The sequence below is a fragment of the Nipponia nippon genome, unplaced genomic scaffold (genome assembly GCF_047370975.1).
Source record: "Nipponia nippon isolate SJK-2023a ecotype South Korea unplaced genomic scaffold, ASM4737097v1 scaffold_4, whole genome shotgun sequence".
Classification (NCBI taxonomy): Eukaryota; Metazoa; Chordata; class Aves; order Pelecaniformes; family Threskiornithidae; genus Nipponia; species Nipponia nippon.
Window position 1 is genome coordinate 18,926,995 of NW_028262358.1, and position 27,451 is coordinate 18,954,445.

Consider the following 27,451-nt stretch of genomic DNA (forward strand, 5'->3'; position numbering starts at 1 on the left):
TAATGACCCACTTTTATAGGAAAGTTCGAGGAATCCCTGCATAGGCTTTAGGTAGATAGGATGTATCCACCCTAGTACTGGAAGTCAGAGGGCTGTTCCCTTCCTGGAATCCTTCCTGGCTTATTTCCTTTTTTTGGGAACTGCTAAACAGCTGCTGTTTCATCTCAGAGTTGTTCCCATTGAGAGAAGTCACTTCTGGTGGCATTCTGGTGAACACAGGACTTGGAAATCACTTTGGATGAAAGATATAACAAAATACATGATAAAATACCAATAAAGCTTCTAAGGGAATTATGGATGTCATTGCTGGAGTTATTCTTGCTGCAGCCATTCTCTTCATTAATGTGTACCAAGCCAGATAAGTAGCAGCAATTTGCGGTATGTCCTGGGTGTATATTTGCTTATTTTACCTCTAGGTCCAGTTGATTTGTCCTTGCCCATTGGGAACTGAAGATGCGTTTGCTGATATGGTGTCAATAAGTAGCCCTGCTGAACAAGCACAATTTTTTATTGTCCCTCAAACACTGGATGGTGATTACCTCTGTTAAAATAATGGTGAAAGCAGGAACCCCCCAAAAGTTATCACAAGCCTTCATGCTAGTGGTCCTGTAGTCCCTCACATAGGCACTTAGCCTCTCTGAAAAGATTCACCTGAGTGAATGAATGGTGATTGTTAAACACACTGGTATCAATCATGCAAAATCTTCAGCCCTTCTCCCGTTTCCTTTTTCCCCATCCCCTGAATCTACTTTTAACATCACAACAATTCTAGATTTATCTTTCTACTTTCTACCTACTAAAGATTATGTCAAAGCAACAGAAGAGGAAGTGCCAGCTATCTGCTGGCAACAAGCAACACTATTATACTAGCTTCCATAACCTGGCAGTCATTATGTTCCTCATGTAACAATCCAGAGCTTATGCCCAGGTCAGGTGGCCTGACACCATCCCGTACTGAGGGCTAGACCAGTTCTAGCTCCCTTTTTCAAGCTACGTGGACACGATGGTCTTAGTTTTCAGCACAGGACCAGCAGGTGAGATGTTTTCTGCATGCACACACCCCAGACCTGATCTCAGTGATGGCATTTGCCTCCTTCATGAGCCAAAGGGAACTGTCCCATGCACACCATTGACCCACCCTGAATTTGGAAGGGGAAATCAGGATATGCTGCCAGGGTCCTATTCAAAGTCCTGCAGCCCCATGGGTAACTACCTTTCCCTGAAATTTGCCAAACTGTACCTTCAGAGAGGCTGCCAGAGGCTTAGGAAATAATAACGGATGCTGGTGCTTACTGTGCTATTTAGCTTGATAACGAATATTGGGATATACTCTGCCACCCACATGGTTAATGCTCAATATGCTTGAGCAGTTTGTAGTGCAGACGTGTAGCTGCATTGCAGAAGCACACAAGAAGGGAGACTTGAGACTTCGACAGTCAAGTACAGGAGAAGTTGGCATTTGAGTGACTGATTTGGACTGGGGGCTAAGCACATTAGTTGGATGAGTCTGCTGAAATGAGCAGCAGTGAAGTAATTGATATTGGCACCAAAGGCCAGTAAGGTTTCAGGATTAACTCTCTGATTGCAGTGAACTGTTGTTTTTACTTTGCTATGCTAAGTCTGTTCTAAAATGTCTTGAGGATTAAAATACACAAAATGATGAAACGTGATGAGAGTCTCTTCCCAGCAGCTATAATCTTCTCAATTTCTTAATCCGCCTGAAATAAGAAAGCTTTAAACGTGGAGATCCTGAGTAGAAAAGCTACCATGACATTTATCAAACGAGTCAGTGACAGTGCTAAAAATAGCCTCAGAAGGATCCATACTCTTGAGCTTCATAATTACACTACAATCTTCAGTACAACTCATTTAGGACTTAGGCAGCCTCATGTCTCATGCCCACACCCTGTTTTTTTGCCTACAGGTACCTGCTGGAGCAGGATTTCCCAGGGATGAGGATTGGACCAGAGCCTACAACTGACTCCTTTATAGCAGTTATGCAAGGAGACGTGGAAGGAATCGTTCCTGGAAACGCATTGGTGGTGGATCCCAAAAAACCATTCAGGAAACTCAACGCCTTTGGCAATGCCTTTTTGAACAGGTCAGTACTCAAGAACTTAGTTGCTCTGGAGGATAAAGCTAGAACCTAATGAGCAGCATAGCTAGCAATAGCTAGCAATTTAAAGGGATAAGGCATTACACTATTCTTCCTTTTTTTCCCCATTCACATGGCTGAAGCAAAGCCGTTCCAGTCCTACCGGGTGCACTCAGTCACTCACTGAAGGGCAGATTAACAAGTTCAAGTGGGACAAACCTTCATTTTACTTGAACAAACAAACAAAAAAACACAGCACAGCCTGTCGAGCTCATCCTGTAGGAGTCTAGAGGGAAATCTCTTTATCACACTTTGCTCTCCCTTGCTTTTATATTCCTAGCTTCTTCAGTTCTGCCATCAGTTCAGTTCTCAGTTCCCTGAAATTAAATAGTCCAACCAGATGTAGCCACTTGAGTCAGTAGAGAAGTGGAACTGGCACAATACGCATGGCTTTGCTTTCTTGCATTGCTTGAATGCCCCCCTTTTAACAAAACCAGACTCTCTCCATTCTGGTGCCTTATACATCCAACCTCAGGTGCAAACTGATGACACTCTAATGTCCTTCCCATGAAAAAACTGTAGCAGGGGGTTTGGGCGGTGGCTCTGTGACATGAGGAACGTAACATTTCCATCCTCTAGACCTAGCCCAACCATACTGAGTTTTGGATCTAGGCCTTTTAGGAAGCCAGCAGCACACACCCATATCCTAAATGAGCACAAACTGTGCTACAGCAGGCAGATGGGAACAAACTGTCTGACTACGCCCATGATCGGCACCTTCCCTGCTAACATGGTGTGGGAGACATTGCAAACATGGCAGCTGTTCAGCCAAACAACCAGGAAAGCTGGGCTTTGGCTCCCTTTCTAACTTCTGAGCTTAGAGAGTGTTTATCCAGAGAGTGGAGCATCTCCTACCAGCACTGACCACAGGAGTGCTGGTGTGGGCTGCAGTGAGACAGGGAATGGACCTTCAGAGAAGCATGGGGAGAAGCTTGATGAAAGAGCGACCTAGCTGGAGTCACTACTATGCGGAGAACCTCACAGTGCCTCGGGAAGCAATCTCTGATCACTGCACAGGCTTATCATTCAAATACATCAACATGGTCCTGCACCAGAGAGACTTTGAGATGTTTTCAATATTGTATAGGGCGCAGAACATCTGCTCCTGGCCAACAGTTAGGCTGGCCTACACCAGCGGAGGAAGGTGATTTGCCTAAGAAAATAACAGGCCTCCTGCCTGGAGTGCAGAGATAGTAGATGAAGAGAACATCATTCAGAGCAGCTCTGCTGATAGCCAAGAACAGCCACAGGTGGCAGACAGTTCACTACAGAGGAGAAGCAACATCAGGAGTAAGGAGGCCAGGCATGGAGGGCAAAAAACCAAACACTCCTGAACTGGACTGATTAATGTGTCCTGAATGCAATTTGCTCCTATTACAGCAAGGGATCTCCGCGTCCGTTGGCCTAGTTCACTGTATCGTGCTGTGCTCTTGTTACTCTCCTGCTACTCTTCCTTCTCCTGTGAGTATGTGCCTGTGGGGCGTATGAGGGGCACGGCAGTGATTCAGCAGCAGTGGCAGAAGTGCAGTCCTGCTAGCGATGCAGGGGGTAGCCACAACAGCTAATTAACCCCTTGTCTGCTGACAGATAAAAAAAGAAAAGGGTAATGATTTCTAAACTGGCAGAGGAAGACACGCTAGGGGGGACTAGTTCAGCAGTGTGAGCATCACAGTGCTGAAAATGCAGATGGGAATACCCAGCTAATTAGGAAGTTAAGTGCATGCAAGAATTGACTCAGAGGGCCAGAAATGTAGCAGGTGTAAGTCAGGGTGCACCCACTGGACTGGATCAAGCCACCCACACTTACCCCTGTTGTGGGCCTGACTTCTTCACAAGAGACAATGCAGAGCTGTCTCTGCCTTGCACCTGTCTTGCTGCTGCTATGTGTTTACTAAGGCACTAACCTCAGCTAGGATGCTGTAAGCGGGAAATTTAAAGGGAGGTAATCTCCAGGAGCAACTTCTCTAAGCTAAGAGAGTGACAATGGGCAAGTCTGCTTTACCCTTGGGTGGTTAAAGGTAACGATGGGCTATGGGCACCAGTGGAAAGGAACAGAGCAGCACAAGGCAATAGCATTCACACAGACCGTGATGGTCTTAGCTGAGAGGTGGCAGCCCACGGCACTGTGTCCTGTGGGGTGTGGAGCCTGCTGCTCCAGGGGAGCTAAGTGGAGGAACAGAAGGAGTGAGCATCTAGCCTTAGCTGGTGCTCCCTTCCCGGCAGAGACCGGGATCTGCTGCCTTCCAGGAAGCAAGGGAAGAGTGGTACAGTCAGGATTTGGCTGGGAGACAGCAGCTAATTGTGCAGCTCAGAGCCTGTCTCCTCCCTCCCTTCATTCTCAGGAGATGGAGCGCCTGCCCATACCTTCCTGGCCAAGGGCAGAGATAAGGCTGCCAGGCTGCTTGGGGCTGAAAGGATACCAGCTCTGCAGTACTGTGCTCTGACCCTGTCTCTTGTCCTCCTCTCCTTGCCCCAGGTGGGTCCTAGTTATTGAGAGAAAGGCTTGTTTTCCTTACTCCAACTCTGCTGGCAGTACCCCAGCTCTGGAGGGATCCCAGCAGAGAGATTACAGGTTGCACCTCGTTATCAGGAGGACTTGTTTGGCACCAAGGGCCTGGAGCAAACTCAGGAATCTCAGCCGTTACTTTCATATCACATTGGCTTGGTTGCAAGATTCCTCCCACCCCCAAAGCCTGTCTTGGGAAGCTAAGGTGGAGTCAGTCCTGCTTTTGTGTTGTCAACAGCAGGAGACATCATGGATAACAGGGTCCTCCTTCACCCCCATGTTCTGCCTGTAAAGGTAGTGAAAGTCTAGTTTGGCACGATGCTCTTGCCTTCATATGGTCCTGGGCAGAATTAGGTCATGCTCCCTGAGGTCCTGTGGTTCTGCTGGGACAGCAGGAAGGCAGCAGCCTTAACAACCTTGCCAACAGAGCCAGAATGCACTTACTCACGCTGGCCTCAGACCTTATATCAAAATCTCCTGTGGAGTACTTTCCCTAGAGAAACTAGTAGAAAATCCCCTTACCTGAGCCATTAGACCACAGGGAATGCTCAGGGCTATAACAATAGAGAGCAAACCTGGTCTGGCAAGAAAGGGGAATAACATGACCTCCTGAGCCTTTTGTTTTCTGCTGCTGCGTCTGGCACTCAACAGGAGAATCAAGCCAGCCCCCCTCTTCTACATGAGGTGTTACACATTCAGAAATGGTCCCTGTTGCCACCTGCCAAGCTGTGAGAGAGAGGCTGTAATATGTGGTCTGAAATAGCTGACAGCTTAGGAGAGAAGACACTCATCTATCCCATGAGGCTTCACTCTTGTCAGAATCTTCTTGGAGTCATACAGGTAGAAAAATTGGGGTGAGGTTGTAGCATAGCCTGGAGGAGTTCATAGCTGCAGGGACTCCAGCAGAACCAGCCACTCAGAGCACTGCAGGGCTCTGTCTGCCTTGACTGCATCTAGTGGCCCTTGTGCCAACCCCCATCCTTTATGTGGTTCTGCTTCCTCCCACAGTAACATGTTTTTGATGCCTGGATGTCACACCAGCCTATTAATATGCATACGTACATATACACACACGTATTTATAGCTGCCTGGAATGCCATCACAAAAAGGCTATCCATAAAATGCTACCGGGAACCACGTAAGTGGATAGGCTTTTACTGTCCTTTGCTGTTACCAGCAACTGAAATAGATGAGCTGCAACCCGCTAAGAACAAGCACAAGTTACTCGTCTTAGGCAGTGATTTGCATAGATACAAGATGAGGAACAACTAGCTAAAGAGCAATTACACAGAAATGGAGCTGCAGAGGGGGGAGGAATGAATTACAAACTGAACGTAAGTCAACAGTGTCATACTGCTGTTAAAAAAGTAAACATCTTACTGAGATATATAAACAGGACTGTCATATGTAAGAGATAAGGAGCAATCCATCCACTCTGTTCACCACTGGCAAGGTCACAGCTGGAGTACCATGTCAGCTTGGGGCGTCATGCCTGAAGAAATATGTGGAGCAGTTTGAGGGGACCCAAAGGAAAGCTGCAATCGTCTTCAGGGATTTCAAAATGAGCTGGAAAGGCAGCTAGAGAGAAGTGAAAGAGATGGCGGGGTGAGGGGGGGAATAACCTGTTTTCTCTAGAAGAAAGACTGAGAGGAGACAGTATTACAACTGCATACATCGCGACAAGAAGGGAAAAATAAATTATTTTCCACGTCTACTGTGTTTGAGACTGAAAGGCATTGTAGCATGGGAGATTTAGATTAGATGTTAAGAAAAATAGGTTTTTCTGTAAGGATAATTAAGTAATGGAGTAGACTCCCAGCAAATGTTTCATTCTTACGGATTTGAAGAACACTTCAGACAAACATCTGATTGATCCTGCCTTGAGGCAGGAGGATAGACTAAGCAGCCTCTTGAGATCTCATGCTGCCTATGGGGCAAGAATAGCACACTTTCTGTCTGTCTAAGACCAGATTTAAAAGAGAGCAAAAGTCCTACAACATTGCTGATTTTTATTTTTTTTTTTTAAACAAGTTCTTTCAGTTCACTTGAGTTCAGGACTCTGCAGGGGAACGCTTCAGTGAAGAAAAACAAATACCACTTCTTGCTAAAATCTAAACAGCAAATGAAAACATTTGGATTTTCACATTTTCATTAATAATTCACAATTTGGGGGCCACATAAAAAAAACCTGTCATAGGTCATGACTGAGACCCGTATTCCAGAAGCAGCAAAACAGTCAGAGAAAGTGCTCAGTTCTGGCTTGTTTCTCATTTCTTTAAATCAAGAGTAGCTCCAAGCTCCAGCTGAAGACTTGTGAGATCAGAGCCTGGCTTTTCCCGTGTTCACCACATCATAAATACCTTTTGCTTTTATTTTAAACACGTTTATTTTCACACAGGTTTGTTTGTGCCCAGCTACCTAATCCCGTGTTAGAGAGCATCAGCGTCATTGATACGCCGGGAATCCTTTCTGGAGAAAAACAGAGAATTAGCAGAGGTAAGTCTTTCAAACTACAGTAGTGAAAACCAAAGGGCTTCTACGTAAGTTTCACCACAAGCTGTAGACAGAAACACTAGTAGGAGCCTCTTGGAGATACAGCATGACTTTGCCAATGTCCCTTTGGACCTGATTTGCAATCTGCTATAGAGAATTTAAATGCTTTCAGGGAAGGTTGCTGACAAGGTCAGCAGTACCTGTGTCACAGTCCAGTATTTCCCAGTGGAACAGATTTCCATCAGAAAGAGTCAATTAATACCTATCTGCTTTGCAGAAACACTTGCTTTCAGTGACCTATTGATGAGCCACAGGCAAGGCTCTCATGGCAATCAACCTGGTTTCTTTCCAGTTGACCTAGCAGTTTTCTTGCACTGTCCAGGCTTCCTAAATCTAGCGCAGGACTGGATCGGGCTTAAGAGCCATTGGCACCAGAGTTCCTTATTGCAGTGGGGAATCTGGAAATCCTGGAGACACAAAATGGATCTGATGAATAGCACAAAGTCTCTTAGTGAACTCCTGAGTGTCTCAGGCTGACTCTCTGAAATGGGCAACATCTTGATACTTTAAACCTAACATCTGTGGGCGTTTTCTTACTTTGTAAGGTGGTGGTGGTGGCAGCATAGCTCACATTTATTGCAGGTTCCTTACACAAAGCTGGTAGCTGTCCATCGTTTCATTGGAAGAAAGCCAAGAGTAGTAATTGCATCATTCAGGTTTGAGAAGATCAGAAGATTAAGTTTCAGCAGCACAGGCTCTACCCAGAGTGCTGAGGCCTTTCCCATATTTTGGTATTCTGTCCCATAAGATTTCTGATGACTCATGCCTTTCTCATTTTTATAATGCTCCTTTGCATTGAAATTATTCTTGGAAACTTCCTTTTCTCTTTTAATGGAGCAGCCACCTTGCACAGAGCCAGGTCTTGTTTGTTTTACTGTGATCTTCCACCACAGGGATCTTAGCTAAAGAAGTGCCAATAAAGCTATAAAGGACAGCTAGAGTTAGTTGAACGCTCACATTAAGCTTTTCCAACATGGGTCTCTGCAATGCTAGGTGATCATAAATTCCTTCCAGGCAGTCTAAAAAAGGTAGCAAGATGTACAAGCCTTCATCAGAAGGTTGAAAAACATGCTGTGCAAGCAATCCTCCTTCAGCAGAAGGTATTTAAAAGTGGAGGTAAACAAAAATTTGTATTACATGGTGTAAACATTTTTCAGTCAAAAAAATGCCACTGAAAGCAACCAGTTCTCTTGTGGAACTGTCACCGTGAAGAAAACTTGCTTAGGAGGAAATATTTTTGTTCTTAAGGAAAGAAAGAAAGATATTGTATGTGAGTCAAAATGGACCCATTTCAAGTCCCAAAAAAAGTTTCCATAGCCCCTTTCCCAAATCTCTTCACCAGTTCAAATCCTGACATATATTGCAAGATTTTTCCTATTTTCCAGCTATTTCCAGTACTAAAAATATCCTCCTGCAAAATGTACTGGCACTTCTTGCTCCTCCTTTTGCAAAATTTCTCTGTCAGTCAGCCTCCCAGTGGGCCCTGGTGTCCCATTCCTGCAGCTACTCTAGTAAATGCCAGCAATGCTAGAGCACACTGCTGCACAGCTGTGCACTGTAAAGAGAGTCACTGGTGCACTTTGACCCAAGTGAATAATGCCTCTCCAAACATCTGGGAACAGCCAAGGGAATGTTCCTCATAAGCAGAGAAGGCTAAAGGGGAGTCCCAATTCTCTAAGCTTTTGCATGCTATACCTATTTGTAGGACTGGAGACTTGTCTCAGCATGTGGGGCAAGTTCCTCCTGGACAACTTTTACTGCCCTTAGTGCAATTAAGTACTTGTGCATCTGCCCTGTGACTACAGTGTGTGGTCACTCCACCCTTTTGCCAGGAGGTGAGAATTCTAGATGGAGCACAGCCATCTCCTGCTCATCCTACCATCCCAGGAATTTGCTCTGCTACACCTTCAACCAGACAAGGGGGCTGTCACAACCTGGCTGTCCATTGACCTAACCACAACAGTTAAAAGTACAGGGTAGTGGGATCTCACTACGTTGCCATTTATATTCAGGACATCCTGAAACTGCTCACATGGGCCACGTCAGATGGCCTTTCAATAGCTACAGGACAAGATCCTCATCTGGTTTAGATCAACATAGCTTTGTTGAAGCTGGCAGAACTCCAGTAATTTCTGTCTGCAGGGGATCCAGCCCAGGGAGCAGAAAGAGTCAGGAGGGTGCTGAGGTGCTTATGTTTAGGAAGGGCTGCTGCCAGGCATTGGCTTGAGCTTATCTCAAGGAAGCTGGTGTTTGAAAGGGAGTACTCACCCCCCGGCTCCCATAGGAGAGGAATAGGAAAAAGCGGTGAGGCTGGTGACTTTACCACCAAGCTTACAAGCCAGCTGCCCTCATTAGCAAGTTGGTTTTGGAGGCAGATAGAGCCATAATGTGGTTTCTAGGCAGAAAACAACCCAGTGCTAAAAACTGCTGACACAACAAAATGCTTCTACCATTCTATACCTTCCCAGCCTACTCAGATTTCACTTGGGAATAAAGCAAGACCTGAGGGAATCTTACAGAGGTTTCCCAAGAGACACTTTGAAATTTCTTAACTGCTGGGAACCAGGGAGCTCTTCTTATCCCTGTTGTTTGCTAGTAGTAGGTTTTAAGACCCTCAGACTGGGGTCAGTCAGGGAAGGGAGTGGATAGTAAAGCAGCCTTCTGTCATAAATTTGAGGGAAAAGTAAAGATGCAAAAGATGTGGCAGGCTTTCCCAGCCTGCCCATCCCATAAGAACAGGCAGCATTTCTAAAAATAGGCAATTCCTCCCACTGGGAACATCACAAGTCTGTCTCCTTTCCCATTAGACGTCAAGAGCATTAGCTAATCTGTACAGTGCCAGCTTAGCAGAATACCATGGTACCAAAGTTTAGCAATCCGCAAGGGCCACCTTATACCCCTGAATTTCAAGGCAATAGCTGTTCCTGTTATTACATCCATGTTTCAAGGAGCAGCAGCAAAGAAACTGGTTTAAAGGAATGATTCAGGGGCCAAGACCAGGGTCTGAAACTTTTCATTTGCCTGAACTCAACTCTGAATTAAATTCACTGCCTCGTTGCTGTTGGAAAGGCTAATGTGACAGATAACACAATTCCCTGATGGACAGACAGCGTGCAGAAGCACCAGCACACCAGCGTTAGCAGCAGTCAGCTTCATGTAGCCACCAGCAGGACTTTGCAAATGGGTAGCAAGCTTTCCTCCAAGGAATGCTGTATAATCCTGAGAAACAGAGCTCTGCGCTGGCTCTCTTCCAGGACACCACTACATGATCATAAGAGCCTCCTTCCCCCCCACAGAGCAGTCCATGAAGTTTCCCAGTAGCACACCTGCAGGTTTAGGCCTGTCAAGCAGTTGAGGGTGATGCAGTCTGTCATAGCTGAAGTCCACATCCCCTCAGCATGCAATGAGATCACCAGCACTGACACAGCTGCTTTTGCTCTCAGGCTGTGGTAAAAAGGGTGGCCAAGGAGCTGCCTGCAGTGATTTGTCCTACTGAGCTCCCGTGACTCAAATACTTCGTCATGGTGGGCACCCATGGTGTCACAGGTGTGATAGCTAAACCCCATAGGATATACAGGTTTCATTTACAGGCCTGGTGGGAAGTGTTCCTAGGATGTCATGGCCCAATGCATTCTGCCCTTCACTGCTTCTGTATTATCCTTTCCTGGAGAACAGCCATTTCTCTTCCAGTCTTTTTCACATACTGGGGCACGGATCTATGTCCACATGTAAAGAACTAGTCATTGCATTGCCTTGTCCCTCATTCTGTGTCCTTCTCCTTTCTTTTATTGTTTCCAGCTGAGCATGAGGCAACAGCAGGCTGCGGAGATGCCCATGGGGGGGTATTTCTACCAAAGCAGCACAGTTTTGGCTGCTTTGACAATTTGATAATAATATGGATGGTATCCATTTGCAAAACACTGTTCCAATGTCACATAATAAGCCCAGGCCATCCTGCTGGGAGGAAAGATGAGAAAGGGATGACTGTAAATAAATGAGGACAAGGGGGAGGACCACAGGTCAGGTCATGCAGTATAGCAAAGCCAGGGCAGGAGTCAGGACTTCCTCATAATTCATCATCTTGAGCAGTCTGCCATGCTAATTGGGCCACCTGGTAACAGCAACTCATGCGCTTCAGTAGCAGTGCCATCCCTGGGGGGCTGAGCCTTACAAGCTCTGCTAACCATAGTCTCGACCTACACATGCCCTGAGCTAAGCAGATCCAAGTCTGCCAAGTTCAGTGATGCCCTGGCCAAGTTATATTTGATCCCTGTTTCAGGGTAGTACTTCCTGAATATATCCTGAACACTTACTTCATCTTCACCCTATATATGTCACCACCTCCCTTTCCCACGTTAGCAGTGAGCACAAGGTCCTAGCCAGGACATGAGGACTGGCAGCATCATTCCCCATCGGCGTTCTTTCCAGTACACAGTATTCCAGCCTTTTTCCAGCCTTCCACCCAGTTCCATTCTGCTGGCTGCAGTGCAGCTCAGGCTCCCCATAGCCAAGGAAACCACACGCTGGCCTTGCTGTCTCTCCTGGGAAGGAAAAATTCCCAGTGACCAGCAGTTTCAGCACTGGGGATATTTAGTCACTCACCAGCCTGACAGTGAGAAGAAAAATGCTAATGGACAATGCTCTTGGGCAGCACAGAGCTCTCAGACTGACGGTGTCTCAAATAGCCATGCTTGGGAGGGAAAGGAAAACACCATGGGAATTGATGTTCTCCCACTTCATGCAATGTTGTTTAGGGTACAATGGCAACAAGAAAATATTTTTTCCAAAGAGTTTTGTCGCATGTGTTAGCAACAGCATGATACACAACTGAAAGCATCCACCCTGAAAGCCTATAAAAGGGAGGCATTTCAAATATTTGCTATAATACTCCCCACTGGTGATGTTTGCTTATATTTTGTGTTTCACTCTGCCTGGGAGGGTGAAAATGCACTGGTTGGTTTTGACTTCCCAGTTCACCTCCATTACTGCAGCGCAGTAGCCGCTCTGCCAACTTGCCTGATTTTATCACAGTCTCACAAACGCATACTGTTCCGCTGGAAGGCTCAGTTCCTACAGTCACGCAGTTCTGCACTTCCTCTAAGAGCAACACAAAGATGCACAGTTCTGGCCCTTTTTATTTGTAGAAATATGTGAAGCTGCAAGCCTAACTGTCCTGACCTGGAAGCAGGATGCAAACAAAAACTCAAGATTATATTTGGGTTTTGGGAAAACCAAACCAGGATTCTGTTCAGGGTGAGGAGAGGAGAGGGGGGAGGTGCTGTCCTCATGATTTGGGTTGGAAATACTGCTATGTTTTGCATTTCCAGAACTGGAAGAGAAAAAAATAACGCAAAAGAACTGAGATTAAATAGTTGCATGGATAGAAGGGGCTGTGCTGCTCCCCCCCACCCCCCGCCCTGTTAACATATAGCAAGTACTTAATTTTTTTCTGATTTTGAACAGTTGATCTAACAAGTCTGATTTTTAGATCAACTGTTCAATTTATCCATTTTATTGTCCACTGTGCACTCTAGAAATATCCTGAATATGTTTCATCAAGGAAAGACAGTCATACCCATCAGTATCTCATCAATTTGCATTATTTATGCCCATCATGTATTCTTTCAGCATCCTGAGTAACAATGGAGAAGGACCGTATTACCTGGTCACTGGTAGCAGCTATCAGTTACCGATGGCCATTTCAGGCCAGGTTTTCAAACACTATTTCTCTCCAGATTTAAACTATGCATACTGGCAGAATTCAGTTTGTGTTTGGACACTATGGTAAAAAAATTTCCTTGGAATTCCAGCTATGCATCAGCTCTGCTCTGCACTGACCTCTCTGGAAAACTTGGCCTATATTCAGATGCCTTCTGAGGTCTCAAAATCTGGCTAAGAACTGTTTTGAGGATTGGCCCAAGTAGCAGGAAACACTCGGTCCATCTGTCACAAATGACAAAGATATAAATGTGTAAAGGGTAGAGGGGACAAGTTCTGCTGTGTGCACATAGAAGCTAAACAGGCTGTCATAAGGAAACTTTGCTCTGGACAATGCTCTCATCAGTTTTACTCCACCTGACTTGAACTTGTCTAGTGAGGTTTCACTCAATTTCCACTGACATAAAGCAAGAGCCCTGTCAGGCTCTGGGTCTCTTCCCAACCCTTGTAATAAACAACATGAAAGCAAAAGGCCACAGTCTGCACTCCAGGTACTGGTTAATGTAAATGTTAGCATTAGAAATCTGACACCAGCCCATGTTTCATAGCTGAAAACATAGGCAGATTTGCTGTGCTTTATTGAGTCCTTTTGCCTTTGCTTTGGAAACCTTTAAGTCTCCAAAACATATGTAATGTTTCCATTAGTTCTATGATACCAAGGGGGAAGAAATGCAGAGCACTGGCTAGAAGACGTAGCTCTCAGTGCTGTGAATCACCAGCTCCAGGACAGATTATTTCTTTAAGTATAGGCAAAGGCAGAAGTGATCGGCACGATGAGACCTGCTCTAGAAATTATGACATGTAACATTCATACAAATCTTTTCATCCTGAAGGACTTCTGTCTACTTCCCAACACACCCACAGATACACATTACAGGAATCTCTTTATATCCCCTTGGAAGGCAGCCACTTCCAGGGAGGAGTATGGCAGCTTTTTACAAAGATGGTTTAGGATGAGCTGCAGTGAGGTATATCCAATACCCATCCCTCGCTTTTCATCTTCCCTTCTGTCCTCTCCTTGCTGGCACCACCAGCTCCTCACCTTGAGAGAAACTTCCCCAAATCACTGTTCTTCCACCCAGTCCCAGCTGTTTCATCTCTCATACTCTTCCCCAGCACCCTCTTCTCTCTGCTGCACCACCCCTTCCTGGGTCTCACAACAGCCACCCACTCTGCTTCCCACTCACTTTGTGTGTCCTCAAAGGGATGCATCACTTCCCCTCCCTTCCTCCTCTGACCATTGTGTCGCCTTCCTTCTCCTTTGCTTACAGCCATCTGTCACACTCAGGTAACACCTGCCCCTGCTGGCACATTCTCACCCTCCAGTGTGGGCTGCCTGCTTGTTTTGCCATAACATAGTCTTCTTCCCTGGACTTTGAAGGGCTTTCAGGCAGGACATCACTGTGACCAGTTAGACTACACCTCCAAACCCTCTTATTCAATTTAAAAATTCAAGTCATTAGGTCCCTGGAATAGGCACTCATTTCATCTCCAAGAGCTGCTCCCTCTCTAGGTAGTCAGTGATCACTATGCCAGCTATCCCATCTTCCGATGCTGTCCTCAGACACACAGAGCCAATCTACCAGTTGACAAATAAGGACACAGCCCTAAAAGTCTGCCCTATAGAGGGCCATGATCTAGTGAATCTTTAGTCTCTGGATAATACCAGCTTTAAAAGGACAAGAAGGGAACTCCTAGTGACTAAAATTCAGCAAGAAAGAGGTAAATTCCTAAAAAGCAGTACTGACAGAAAGCTGTGAGATGCCTGGTGCAAAGCAGCAGGTTTTGGTTTTCAGCATTTCTTGATCTTACTATGCCCCTTCCATCCCACCCGAACTCCACCACCACAGGGGCTGTGGTCACAGTTCCACAAGACAGGAAATCCAGCAGTGCGCTTACTATCAGACAAAAAAACCAACCAAACAAAAATCAGTGTAGCTAAATGGTGGGAAATGCTGAACCAGTACATGCAGATTCATTGCTGGTTTAAATTGGCTTAAAAACTTTAGAGCCAGGCAGATTTTTATGCTGGGTCAGGTATCATCCATCTTCCCACAGTCAGCATAAAGACTGTATCATGCCTGGTCTGACTTGACAGAAATGTAATTGCATAATCCTGCCAGATCTTAGTGAAATGCTTGCTGCCAGGTATTCCAATAGTGCACAGGCAAGTATTCATTAAGCCAGTCTGCCTTATGGAGTCTAGGTCACAGGGTGTCTGCAAGAAGATAATTTTTTCTCTGTAGACTGAATCTGCTGACAGTCCTGCTAACTTGTCAGCTTTGTGTTAAATCTGTTGAGTCCTTTTCATGCTGTCAGAAGGAAATCTGTCCCATGAAAAAACATCTGATAGAAGAAAATTATTATTGTGTTCATCTTGTCCTTCTAGTACTATATGGTAGGTATTCATTTTCTATTCATGTTCCCCCTTATCTGGAGGTTGTGGAAGAAGCGGCATCAGTGATATTAGAGAATGTTTAAATCGCATCATATTTTTCAACAGAAACACAAGTGCAACCACAAACAGCCAGGAATTACTGAACAGAAATTCTCCTCTTTACATTTCTGTCTGAACATCCCTGTAATAATGGTTTTGCATTTATGCAGCTTTGGCAAGCAGACGGCTTCCCAAATGCCCTGTAACTTCACAGTAAAACTGTGCTTTATCTGGATAGCTTCGCCCATCACTGAAACGCTGCCAAATCAGAGATAGTAACTGGCTGCTTTTGCGAGAGGCCTTAGCAACACTCTACAACGCTAAGAGGGCGTAAAGAGACATAACACATTGGCAGTGGAATGAGCAAGGGGACACTTTGAAAACGCCCTATTTGACTGTAGATCAGGATCAGTTCTTGGTCTAAGCTCACACTGTAATAAACTGCCAGAAGAAAGTAAGAGTCAGGTCCTGTGCATCTGTGAAATAAAAAATGGGCAGGAGGGGAATTGAAGTGAGGCTATAATGCTAGATTTAGTTACAGAATGGGCTTTATCTGTTTTCAGGTGCTGAGCACCTCCAGCTCTGGCTGGAGTCAGGCAAAATGTCTCAAGTTCTCTGTGCTGTTGGAAAGTCTTCTAAAAATGAAAGCCGAACTAAGCATTAAAATACAAATTTAAGACCTTATTTTTAAACATCTTTATTAATAGCTTGTCCTTGGAGTTTTACACTGTCACCCTGCTCCAAATGCTTTAGTAACAATCTACTCTTTTATATGCTAAAAGCAAAACTAATAAGTCAACCCTATGAATCACCTGTGTGGCAATTCTCTAGGCACCTGTCTGTGTGAGAAAACACCATCACAGCCAGGGACTCCAAGTAGATGGCTGCAAACAGAGGTCTGTCCCGCCTGCCCTTTCCACATGTCATGCTTTGCGTTAAGCAACAATACAACAGTCGTGGTAATTTTCCCCTCTTTCCTCCTCTAAAGCATTCTGTCACTTAAGAACAAAATACATAGACACACACCTTGGTTTTCCTGCCAACTACCTCCATACAGGAGGATGCACGTGTGATCAGCACTTGTTAAGAGCTACACACAAAGAGAGATGTTTCTTGCTTAGCTGGGCACCAACCGGAGAGGTCTCACACATTCCCTTAAGCGTCAAAGCAAGCAGGACATACAAGAGGAATGTGTGGGTTGGGCTTTTGTCCCAGCATGGGATGCACGTGAATCCATGCTGTTGTGACTGCTCTGACACACCATCAACTGTTACTCCCCAGGGCCTTGTTCTCTCTTCAGTGGAGATATGCAGGACAGCTGTCAGGAGAATATCTCTGAACAAGCAAAGAAGCTGGGCAAGAAAGTTTGCTAATCAATCTAGACATTTAATGAAGTCCACAGGGACATTCAAGACTCACTGTATGTTACTGTAGCAGCTGGGAACATACAAAAGGTCTGAGCAGATACGAATTCCCTTTTCTTGTTGGGTAGAGCAACATTTTTGTTTGTGAATACGAGAGAGAGGCTCACAGAGCAGATACCCTCCAAGTGCTACTGTGGATCCAGGCTTGACACATGATAAAAATCAGCACAGCTAAGCACCTAAAGATACTTTTGGACAAACCCTGAGACCCAGGCAGATCAAAGGGCTAAGGTCAGTCTCCCAAGTCCTCAGCTAATACCAAAACTACAATAACACTTTTTTTTTTTTTTTTAAATAATCACTCCCCACTTTCACTGAATCACTAAAAGGTGGGCTGAGTGTCAGGTGCAGACTCTTTCCCTACCTCATCCCAGCCCCTGTTAACACAACAGAGAGCCTAACAGTGGGTCTTCCTCTGCTACGAGAGGGAAACCATCCACACAATCTCTGACAGGACATCACTGTAGCATTACAAGGTGCCCTAGAGAGCACAACTGTTTCCCCCTTGATGCCCACAAGAAAAAGGCTGGAAGAAGTAGTTGTGGTGCAATTCAAAGACATACCAGCTTGACAAGAAAGCATCCCAGTCAATGAGATTTGACAAGATTAAATGCACAAACATCTCCAAACAAAGTCGCCCTGACTCATTGTTTCCGTGGTGAAAAAAGCAAGCTGTGTAGGTCTGCGTACGAAGAATAAACTATCCTGCCATGCTGGATGACTTCCAGTACAGCCCAGGCAGAACTGAACATTAGGGGCGGGTATGCATGCTGTGTTTAGCAAAGTTTTGGCGGGGGGTGGGCAGGGTGTCCCCATTTGCAGATTCATTGATCTGCTTGCAGAGGGACAGCTTACAGCCTGAACCCAGTCCAAGTGAAATGAGGTATCGTCATTGACTCTGTCCTGCTGCCAGTGCCTCCTAGTGCAGTTCGGGAAGGAGTCAGCATGCACAGCTTTACAGTAGATAGGTGATTAGACCCATGGAGGTGAGCTCCCTACAGTAAGAACATCTAAGGTGAAAAGGCTGTTAATATCTGAAAGCAAGCAGGACCAAGTTTATTTCAATTGTAAGAGGGTCTGACTCATGATTGTTACTGAGGTCAGACACATGGGCTGGACAAGATATACAGATATCAATATAATATACCGAATGCTCAGCAGGTCTCTGTCAAAGGTAGTACCAGATCTGAATTCTATGAAGTTCTCAGTGTCAAACATAGCTGAGCAAAGAGCCAGGGCCCAGCATCGTTTGCTGCTGCTATCGTGTCCTGAGTGAGCAGAAAGCCACCGGTGAGACAAACATCTCTCCTCCATGTATGATTTCTGTAGATCCCATGGAAGAGAGCAGGGCAAGCCGTCCACATCCAAGAGTGCTCCCGCCCACCCCGCCCTTTTCTTGTAAGGAGCAAACTATAATTGACCGAAGCAAAACACTGCCCAGTAATAATACTTTGCAGTTGTATAAAAGTTCTCAGTGGCAAGCAGTTAATACCAATTTATCCATCTGAAGAGAAAGTTCACACAAGCTTTACTCCTGACTTGAGAGCCAGGATTTCACCTCAAGTTTGCTTAGTCACAAGGGAGAAAAAGCCAGTGGCAAAAATAAAGATCAGAGCTCAGCAATCCTCCCTTCTGTAGTTCTGATCTAAAGACTGGGATGCAGTGGTTGCCCTCTAGGTTTTGGAGAGGACAGAAAGAAAAAAAGAAAAAGGGGGGGAGGGAATCACTGAACTAATTATCATACATTTATTCATGAAAGCCAAGATTAAAATAGTATGTTAAAGGATTTGAATGCAAATAGCATATGCTCTGTCCTGATCTCTCCTAAGAGTGCAGCACTCTGGCAACACAGATAAGCCCAAGTGTTGCACAGCATAGGAGAGCCTGACAGAGCAGAGGAAGAGCACCAGTCTCTCAGTGAGGCTTTAAAGAAGGTGAAAAAACACCACAGAGCTAGGAAAGAAGGTCATTTTGTTGCTGTCATTACTGTTGTTTTAAAAACATCTCCACACACACTATTTATCATGCCCTGTATTGCCTAGAGATGGACCCAAGTCTAACACTGTGCATCCATTATCCTTAGTTCCGAGGCATGTGAGATATGAACCCGCTGTTCGTAGCTCGAGTCCACCTCTGGTGTTCACAGCAATGCTGTCTTCTAAACATCAAGTACTTAGCAAAATAAACACAAATCATTTTGCTTTGTGCACACGTAGCAGGTATGACAGGATGATTACTCAGGTAAGGCAGGTTATTTGCATCCTGGGTTTTGAATTGGATGGGACAAAGCCTCACACAACTAGACAAGACCTAAGAGTTACTAAGCAGTAGAGAGATGCATTTCAAACCAGTCTGGGTGCAAGTACTGCAATTATCCAGCTTTCTACAGCCTTTGTAGGCTATGCTGATGGCCAGAAATTTAGAAAATAGACCTCTCTTGTTGCCACATGCAAGACTTCTGCAGTAGCTGTTTGAACATGGCAGTTTCCCCATGATACGCATTTGAATGAAGTGTCTGTAGCACAAGTTCAGGACTTCTTTGGGTGATCTTTTAATGTGGAGAAGCTAACCTTAACTGTGCGCATCTTGGGCGTGTCAGTGTGAAGGACAGTGCCTTGTCTCCACCCTCTCTGGGACAAGAAATGATGTTTCATGTTTCCTTTATCAAGCTACCTGATCTACTGGGGAAGCTTCATCTTTACAAGCTTACTCTCAGATGGCTTGGTTCAGGTACAGCAAGCAGGCATCTCTACTCCCACGTATATGCATCTCTGCTTTTCCTCCGCCCCTTGCAGGTTATGACTTCGCCGCTGTACTGGAGTGGTTTGCAGAGCGGGTTGACCGCATCATTCTCCTTTTTGATGCGCACAAGCTGGACATCTCTGATGAATTCTCTGAGGTCATCAAGGCCCTGAAGAACCATGAGGACAAGATGAGAGTTGTTCTCAACAAGGCTGACCAGATAGAGACTCAACAGCTGATGCGGGTGTACGGTGCCCTCATGTGGTCCCTGGGAAAGATAGTCAACACTCCTGAGGTCATCAGGGTCTACATTGGCTCCTTCTGGTCCCATCCATTGCTCATCCCCGACAACCGCAAGTTGTTTGAGGCAGAGGAGCAGGACCTGTTCAGAGATATCCAGAGCCTGCCGCGCAATGCAGCCCTGAGGAAGCTGAATGATCTCATCAAGCGAGCACGGCTGGCCAAGGTGGGTGTTGGCATAGAAGAACCCCGGCATTGAGTTTGGGCTGTCTGCAGTATGCAGGCTATGGGGAAGTGGTTTTGGCCAGTTCAGCCTGCAGAGCTGGTGGATCCTACTTTTTTTCCATCCTGTTTCACTCAGGCCCAGCATATTAGTCCTGTGCACTTCAAGAAAGAAAGCACCTCCTTTGCTTGGTGCATCAATCATGACAGGCCAAGAGTGAGGAAGACAGCCACAGATAAAAGCAGGTAGCACTTGTAGGGATCTGGAAAGCAGTTGCTCTGTGGTAGCAACTTGAGAATTAGGACCAATTCAGTATGTCAGAATCACATACCAAGGGAGCTGGTCAGCTCTAGGTCTTTTGCCTTAAACTTTCTTAGCCAAGAGATAAGTGGCTTAGATGGATGCAGAGGAGGTGGAGACTCACAAGAATGGCAAATAAGCCTGCCATATCTCTGAATATTTGAAATGAGCTGAATGAAGCCCCTCAGAATACAGGGAAGAACCCCATATCAATTGAGAAAAGAGATCAAAAGATCCCTAAAAAGCTTTCTGTGCAAGGGTCTTAATATCTAAGAGAAAACAGTTGGTCCACCATCAAAAAAAAAAAAAACCAACCAGAATGTCACATAAGTTAAGGACTGCTATTTGTACTAAAACATTAAAGTCTAGAGAGCTCCAAAACCTGTATGTTTGGTTTGGACTAGAAAGGGACTATTCGCTGGAAGGCTATGGCCAGTGGAAGAAGAAAAAAAAAAAAAACAAACCCAAACACCAACAACCCACACCACTCCCTCCAGGAAGAACATATGAATGTTACTCTCTGTATGCCCAGGGCTCATACACTGTCTTCACCTTTTCTCAGCACAGCCAGAGCGCACAGCTGAGCAGCACTTAGCACTGGAGCAATAATCAATAGGTACGGGCAAGCTGAGGAGCTGAGCTTGCTCTTCAGGGTGGGACAAGATGGGGTTGAGTCCTAGGCACAGGTACTCTGCTGGGGAGAATTTTCTGATGTGCTCTTTAACACTTGTCTTCATTCCATATCATTTAATGCCCTTCAGGTCCACGCCTATATCATCAGTTCCCTAAAGAAGGAAATGCCCTCAATGTTTGGGAAAGACAATAAAAAGAAAGAGCTTGTTAACAACTTGGGAGAGATTTATGCCCGGATTGAACGGGAGCATCAGATCTCACCAGGAGACTTCCCTAATCTGAGAAAGATGCAGGTAAGCAGTGGCATCTTGGCTAGAGCACCAAACATCCAAGGAAAGAGCATTAGAGTAACCGCAGGGAATACGACAGAAGCCACACAGGCATTGATTGTTGTTGCTCGTGGGAAAGGCCTGTTGTAATGTTGAAATGGTCCTTGAAATGTGTGTGGGCTATATTTGGGCGTGAACATTTTTTGCACAGAGCTCACGTGAAGCTACAGCTGCCTTCGTTTCTCAAATCTTTGCCTGAATAGCACTTTACAAGAAATTGTTTCTTCTATTTTTCTTTATTTTGAATTCCAGGTTCCATTTGCAGATTTTTCAGTTCTATGAATATTGCTAATTTATATTAAAAGGAAAGCTATATCCTGAAAAGCCTACATATGCTCCTCTCCTCAGGAGCTGTATTTTTTGTCTTCTACTTCACTCTTTGTTTCTAGAAAAGAGGGAAAGGAGGCTGTGAAAACTTAAAGCCCCTTTTCTATTTTAAGCAGAGAAGCAGGTTTTCTGTTGTGCAGAGCTGAGACCTGACCCAGTGTTCATGTAAGTCAAAGACTTCAAAGGATCTTGGATCAGAGCCTTGTATTGTATATTCAAACAATGCTGGACACTGCTACATTGCTGCGTGGCTTCAGTCCAAGCAGAAACCTGTTCCGAGTTGCTAGCTGTTGAAGTCATTACTAGCTCCCTATGGAAAACACACTCTTTTTTTTTTTAAGTATATTTTCCAAAGTTCTTGGGAATGAGATCTATGGAGTGTATCCAATAGAAGATCCCATTCGCTGCTTGTTAAAATGTATGTTTAAGTGTTTAAAAATAACTATACCAATCCAGTAAGAGCGAATAGTGTGCATTTAACGAGTAGAGGGTGAAGGATAAAGCTGTAGGTCATTCTGCAGTTTTTAGGAGAGAGTTATTTGCAGACCCTGCTCAAAGCACTTTTGCTTAGCTGTGAAAATTACAGAAACTGAGCTATGCTGTAAAGACACGCTCACCTCTTCACAGACATGCTACTGTCTTTATGGCATCCGAAAGATGCGCTGCATGATGATGAGTAAATTAGTCCTTTGCCAGAGTGCCATCTCCTTCCCAGAGTGCAGAGGGGGAGGGAATGCAGAGCACTGGCTGGAGGATGTAGCAAGAGCTGCACAACCAGTTTGCCTTGAACAATTTCGTCTTCAAGGAGATTTCTTCTGCATGGCTTGGAAAGGAGGTGTCTTATTTGCCTATGGCCATCATCTGGGCCTTTGAGTAAACCACTTCCCCTCTCTGTCCCATGTCAACCCCCCTTTGTAAGCGGAGATCATTTTCTGTAGGGCTTAAAGAGGATTTAAGTAAGAGCAAGGCCAGCCAGGGAGACCCCATCTCATCAGATGCTGAGGAGCAGGGCTATCAGAGGAGGGAATGCTGAGCTCCCCACTCCTCCTCTGCAATAGCAGGTTTTTTTGAGCCAAACAGCAGACAGGCATCCCACTCTACACTGTTACTGCACTGTGCACGGCCATGTCGCTCACCTCTTGCTATGTTGTTCCACTTTAAGGATCAGTTGCAAGCCCAGGATTTTAGCAAGTTCCAGCCTCTGAAGAGCAAGCTGCTGGAGACCGTGGAAGACATGCTGGCCAATGACATCGCCCAGCTCATGGTGCTTGTACGCCAGGAAGAGTCACAGCGGCCAACCCAGATGGTGAAAGGAGGAGCCTTCGAGGGCACCTTGCATGGTCCGTTTGGCCATGGCTATGGCGAAGGCGCTGGTGAAGGGATCGATGATGCCGAGTGGGTGGTGGCCAGGGACAAGCCCATGTATGATGAGATCTTCTACACACTCTCGCCTGTCGATGGTAAAATAACTGGTGCCAATGCAAAGAAGGAGATGGTAAGGTCCAAGCTACCCAACACAGTGCTGGGCAAGATATGGAAACTGGCTGACATCGACAAAGATGGCATGCTGGATGATGAGGAGTTTGCCTTGGCAAATCATCTCATTAAAGTCAAGTTGGAGGGTCATGAGCTGCCAAATGAGCTCCCTTCCCATCTCCTCCCTCCATCCAAAAGGAAAATAACAGAGTGAAAGGAAGGTTACAGGGGAGAGGGAAAGGGAAGGGGGAAAAGAGATCTAGAAAAAACATGTTTACTTAAATTATACCTTTAGATGTGAGATCACCTTTGGATTTATACCTATTTTGCTGTATGAAGAAAAAAAACTAAAGCAGAACAAAAAAGTCCAATCCTTCTTCATGATAATATGCAATTAACTCTTCCAGTGTAATGACCCTGCTTTCTAACGTGTAGTCTGTAAATATGAAGGTAAAGAAAGGACGCTGAGACTAGGAGAATCTGATAAGCGGGAGTAGAAAAACTGAAGTGGGCTGCATTTTTTGAGAGTGGAGTAAGCACTAATAAAAATGTGCTAACTGCCAGTATCACTCCTGAGCTTTGGCTGCACCTTCTGCTGTTCAGTGGGTCTCGCAAACTTCAGGAGACCAAGATCTTGATAGTGAAGAGGAAACCACAAGGTCTCCGAGCTATTGGCCAAACTAAAGAGCACTTCCTCATTAACATAAGCCCACACTAAAATATTAGTTATTAAACCCCAGGGTTAAGAATTTTAGGAATCTTGATTCACTCGTAGATGGCAAATTTTACAAGTGTTTCCCTGTCCTCAAAGAACATAAATAAAATCTCAAACAGCTCTGAACTGGGCAGCTGGAGTTCCTCATTGTTTGCTGTGGGACAGGCACTAAGAATTCCCAATCACCTCTACCTCCCATTCAGTCCCTGGGGGAGATTAGTCCTGCAGGCATGGCCAAGGGAACCACCCCCGCAAGGGAAACAGAAGGAAGGGGCACTAGAGGCAGGCGTCAGGTGAGTTGGAAGGGAGGAACACCACTCCCAGGCTCACTGAACATTTCACAACCAGTGGATAGTGTTTTCTCTTTGAACAATGGTGGTGTTTATCATTCCTGTGAAGTGATATGTTTACTCTCATCGTGCGCAGTGAAAGCTACTAGGTCCCATTCTTACTGTAAAGATAGGAACCCCGCACTGTCAGGTAGATGGTCCATCATAAGAGCAGAGAACACCGTGGGGCAGGGGGCAGAGCTTGCTCTACTGCCTGTGACCCCACAAACATAGCCGAGATATTGACAGCCTTCACCCACCTTCCTCCTCACCACACAGTAACACTTGACCCCCTCCAGAACCTCTGCCCTGAGCCAAGAGACCTTCCCCCCCTCTTTCATGCTCTATGAAATTTCTATTTTCAAGACCCAATTTTGGCAGAAATCCCTCGATTTCCTATTTTGTTTCCCAAACACACACACGCAGGCACTCTTCTGGTTTCCGTCGTTGCTTTGGAGCAGCGTGTTGTTCCAACTCCTGTTGTCACTTTATATAAGCTGAGCTCCTACTGTGATGAAAAACCAAGACAAGTATAACTTATTTTATATCTCTGTGTTCATATAATATAGAGAAATATATTCTGTGTATGTAGGATGTGCTTATTGCAGTACATTTATCACTTGTCTTAAAAAATTAATGCATTAACCTTTTTTGTACCCTGGTCCTAAAACATTATTAAAAAAGAAAGGCCAGATCTGTCTATTTCTTTACATAGCAAAATGAAATGCAGCTGCAAAGAAAAAAAAAGCTTATTTCTACGTGCAACAGAATGAGGAAATCATCCTTAGCACATTCCCAAACACGCAATGCACAGATCATCCCTGCTGGAGTCGGGCGTGCTCTGCTGAATGACTGGTTAACCATCTGCAACGTCTCCTTTCTCTTCTGGCAGTCTGATCACAACCTCAGTACTTGCTGAAGCAAGTGGGATTGTAACCTCGATTCACCTTGTTCTACAGAGGGGAGAGGTACCAACCAAATACATGCTTCATTAGGAAAAGGAATATATCAAAAGAGTTTCCTCCTGCCAGTTACAGATAAGAATGCTACAGATTTATCAAGATCTGGAAAGGACACAAAAAAAACCTTAGTCTTAAATCTTGCTGGCTCTAATTTTACTTCTTTCTTCATTGCCCTTTCTTTACGTGTTCACGTACAGTGATCATTATCCCCAGAATGGGACAGTGAGATGCACTGAGGGCAGTTGGGATAGTGCTGGGGAAGCACTCAGCCAGAGGGTGTGAGCAGTAGGGGCTGGCGGAGTTTCCATTTAGCATTTGTACAGGGTGAGAAGAGAGAGGGGAGAGGGAGGAGAGGAAATCGTAGGGTGGAGAGCAAGAAGCAATAAATGCAAATTTAGAGAGAAGTCAGCAGACTGTATGTCACTCCAGTTCAATTACCAGTAACCCCCAGTTTAACTGTCATTACCGCATCCACGTCTGCTAGTGCTGTGCAGCTCTTTCTGTGGAATTTGCATCCATCTGCCTCCAGGTTGAGGGACAAGGTCGAGGCTGAACAGAGCCCCCTGAATCAGCAGGCATGATTTTCTGATGGCCACTCACACAGCACATTGCTTGTGTCAATCGTATCATGCTGAAATTTAACACTTTCTTAAAAAGCAGAAGATTAGCGGTTCTCTCAAAGGGGATGGGAGAAGGTGAGGTCTATTAGTCTTTTTGCAGTATACACACCAGCAAGGTGCTCAGGTAGGCCAAAAACTCATTGCAATAGGTATCAAGTGGCTTTCAGGGCACAAAGCCTTTTGTGCTTGATTGTTCGGGCACATGAGTTCACAAACCAAACCGCGAGCCGGTTGTTAAAACAGCAGAGTAGATTAGTTATCATTGCACTGACTGCAGTTGTGCTTTAGCCACCTCACAGAAAGACTCGCTGTTAAACAGGAAACAGCAAGAGATTTTCTGCGTCGCCGACGGCGGCAGTCACCCCCCACGCCACGGCTAGGGCACGCCAGCACCGCGGCACACGCCGCAGCTCCTGCCTCTGCTCCGCACGTCGCACGGAGGCTCCTGCTCTTTACATCCCCACGCCAGCCTCTCCGGGACGCTCCGGCAGGGCTCCCTCGGAAGCACCAGCGGGACAGCGGCACAAAGAGCTCTGCCAGCGCGGGACAAGCGCGCAGAACACCACCGCAGCACTGCGGCGGGGGGGGGTTTCTGTCAACACGCGCTCAGAAACCACTTGTGCTGTCAGAGTGCAACTTCCCCACGTTGTGTCGGAGGGGAAAAACCAACGCAAGCATTTGAGTGACAAACATTCAGTTACTTAATGCGATTGCACCGTGTTCAGCAACAAGGCAGGAGACGAAGCAGCCCTGTTACAGGGAGGGAACAGACAGCAACTTGAGAGGCTGTGTTTCCAGAGAGGCAGTTTACAAATAGACCTCTGTGTTCAGAGAAGTCTATCCAGCACATTCCACTCTTTATAAGCTTTTCAGGAAATTTAAGGAGAAAAAAAAAAAAAAAAAAGGAAAAAACACCCCTCAAAAACCCCACCAAACCTCAAGCACCCTGAGGTTCCCTATGCAACAATACACACAATCCTGTCTCTGCATATGGCCATGAAAAGATGCATGTATTTCTCCATCCCCTTCCCACAGGCAGCAGCTGCACAGCCCCCTCCCTTTTTAACTCCCTTCAGGGTTATAGAATCAGAGAATCGTTAAGGTTGGAAAAGACCCTTAAGATCATCGAGTCCAACCGTTAACCCAGCACTGCCAAGTCCACCACTAAACCATGTCCTTAGGCACCACGTCTGTCCGTCTTTTAAATACCTCCAGGGATGGAGACTCAACCCCTTCCCTAGGCAGCCTCTGCCAGTGCCTGACTGCCCTTTCGGTGAAGAATTTTTTCCTAATATCCAACCTAAACCTCCCCTGGCGCAGCCTGAGGCTGTTTCCTCTTGTCCTAGCGCTTGTTACTAGGGAGAAGAGACCAACCCCCACCTCGCTACAGCCTCATTTCAGGTAGTTGTAGAGAGCGATAAGGTCTCCCCTCAGCCTCCTCTTCTCCAGGCTAAACAACCCCAGCTCCCTCAGCCGCTCGTCATAAGACTTGTGCTCTAGACTCTTATGACTGTTTGGGCAACCCCAGGCACCTGTATTGTATCCCACATCCGCGGCAAGGATGCAATTTCCCCAGTCCACCGGGACCTCGGGCTGTGCACGCAGCCCTCCGGCCTGCGTGTGTTTTTGCCGGCTCACGGAGCCCCGCTCCCAAAGGTGATTATCTGCATCCAACAGTGCTTCCTTTTTCTCAGAGCAATTCTCACTTACTGACCAAGGTTTCCCCGGGAAGTTATACAGAGGAACTTATTCATTTTCTCAT

At 45.7% G+C, this 27,451-nt stretch overlaps 1 protein-coding gene across 1 annotated transcript in view; it reads left to right on the forward strand.

The window, feature by feature from the left end:
* EHD3 (EH domain containing 3) overlaps positions 1-24,799 on the forward strand; it is a 30,487-nt gene extending 5,688 nt beyond the window's left edge. Inside the window, exons 2-6 of the mRNA XM_009472498.2 lie at positions 1,925-2,101; positions 7,060-7,157; positions 19,589-20,001; positions 21,060-21,224; positions 22,750-24,799. Coding sequence (XP_009470773.1) covers positions 1,925-2,101; positions 7,060-7,157; positions 19,589-20,001; positions 21,060-21,224; positions 22,750-23,277 — 1,381 coding nt within the window. The 3' untranslated portion in view covers positions 23,278-24,799. The remainder of the gene's footprint in view (positions 1-1,924; positions 2,102-7,059; positions 7,158-19,588; positions 20,002-21,059; positions 21,225-22,749) is intronic.
* The last annotated feature ends 2,652 nt before the right edge of the window (positions 24,800-27,451 follow it).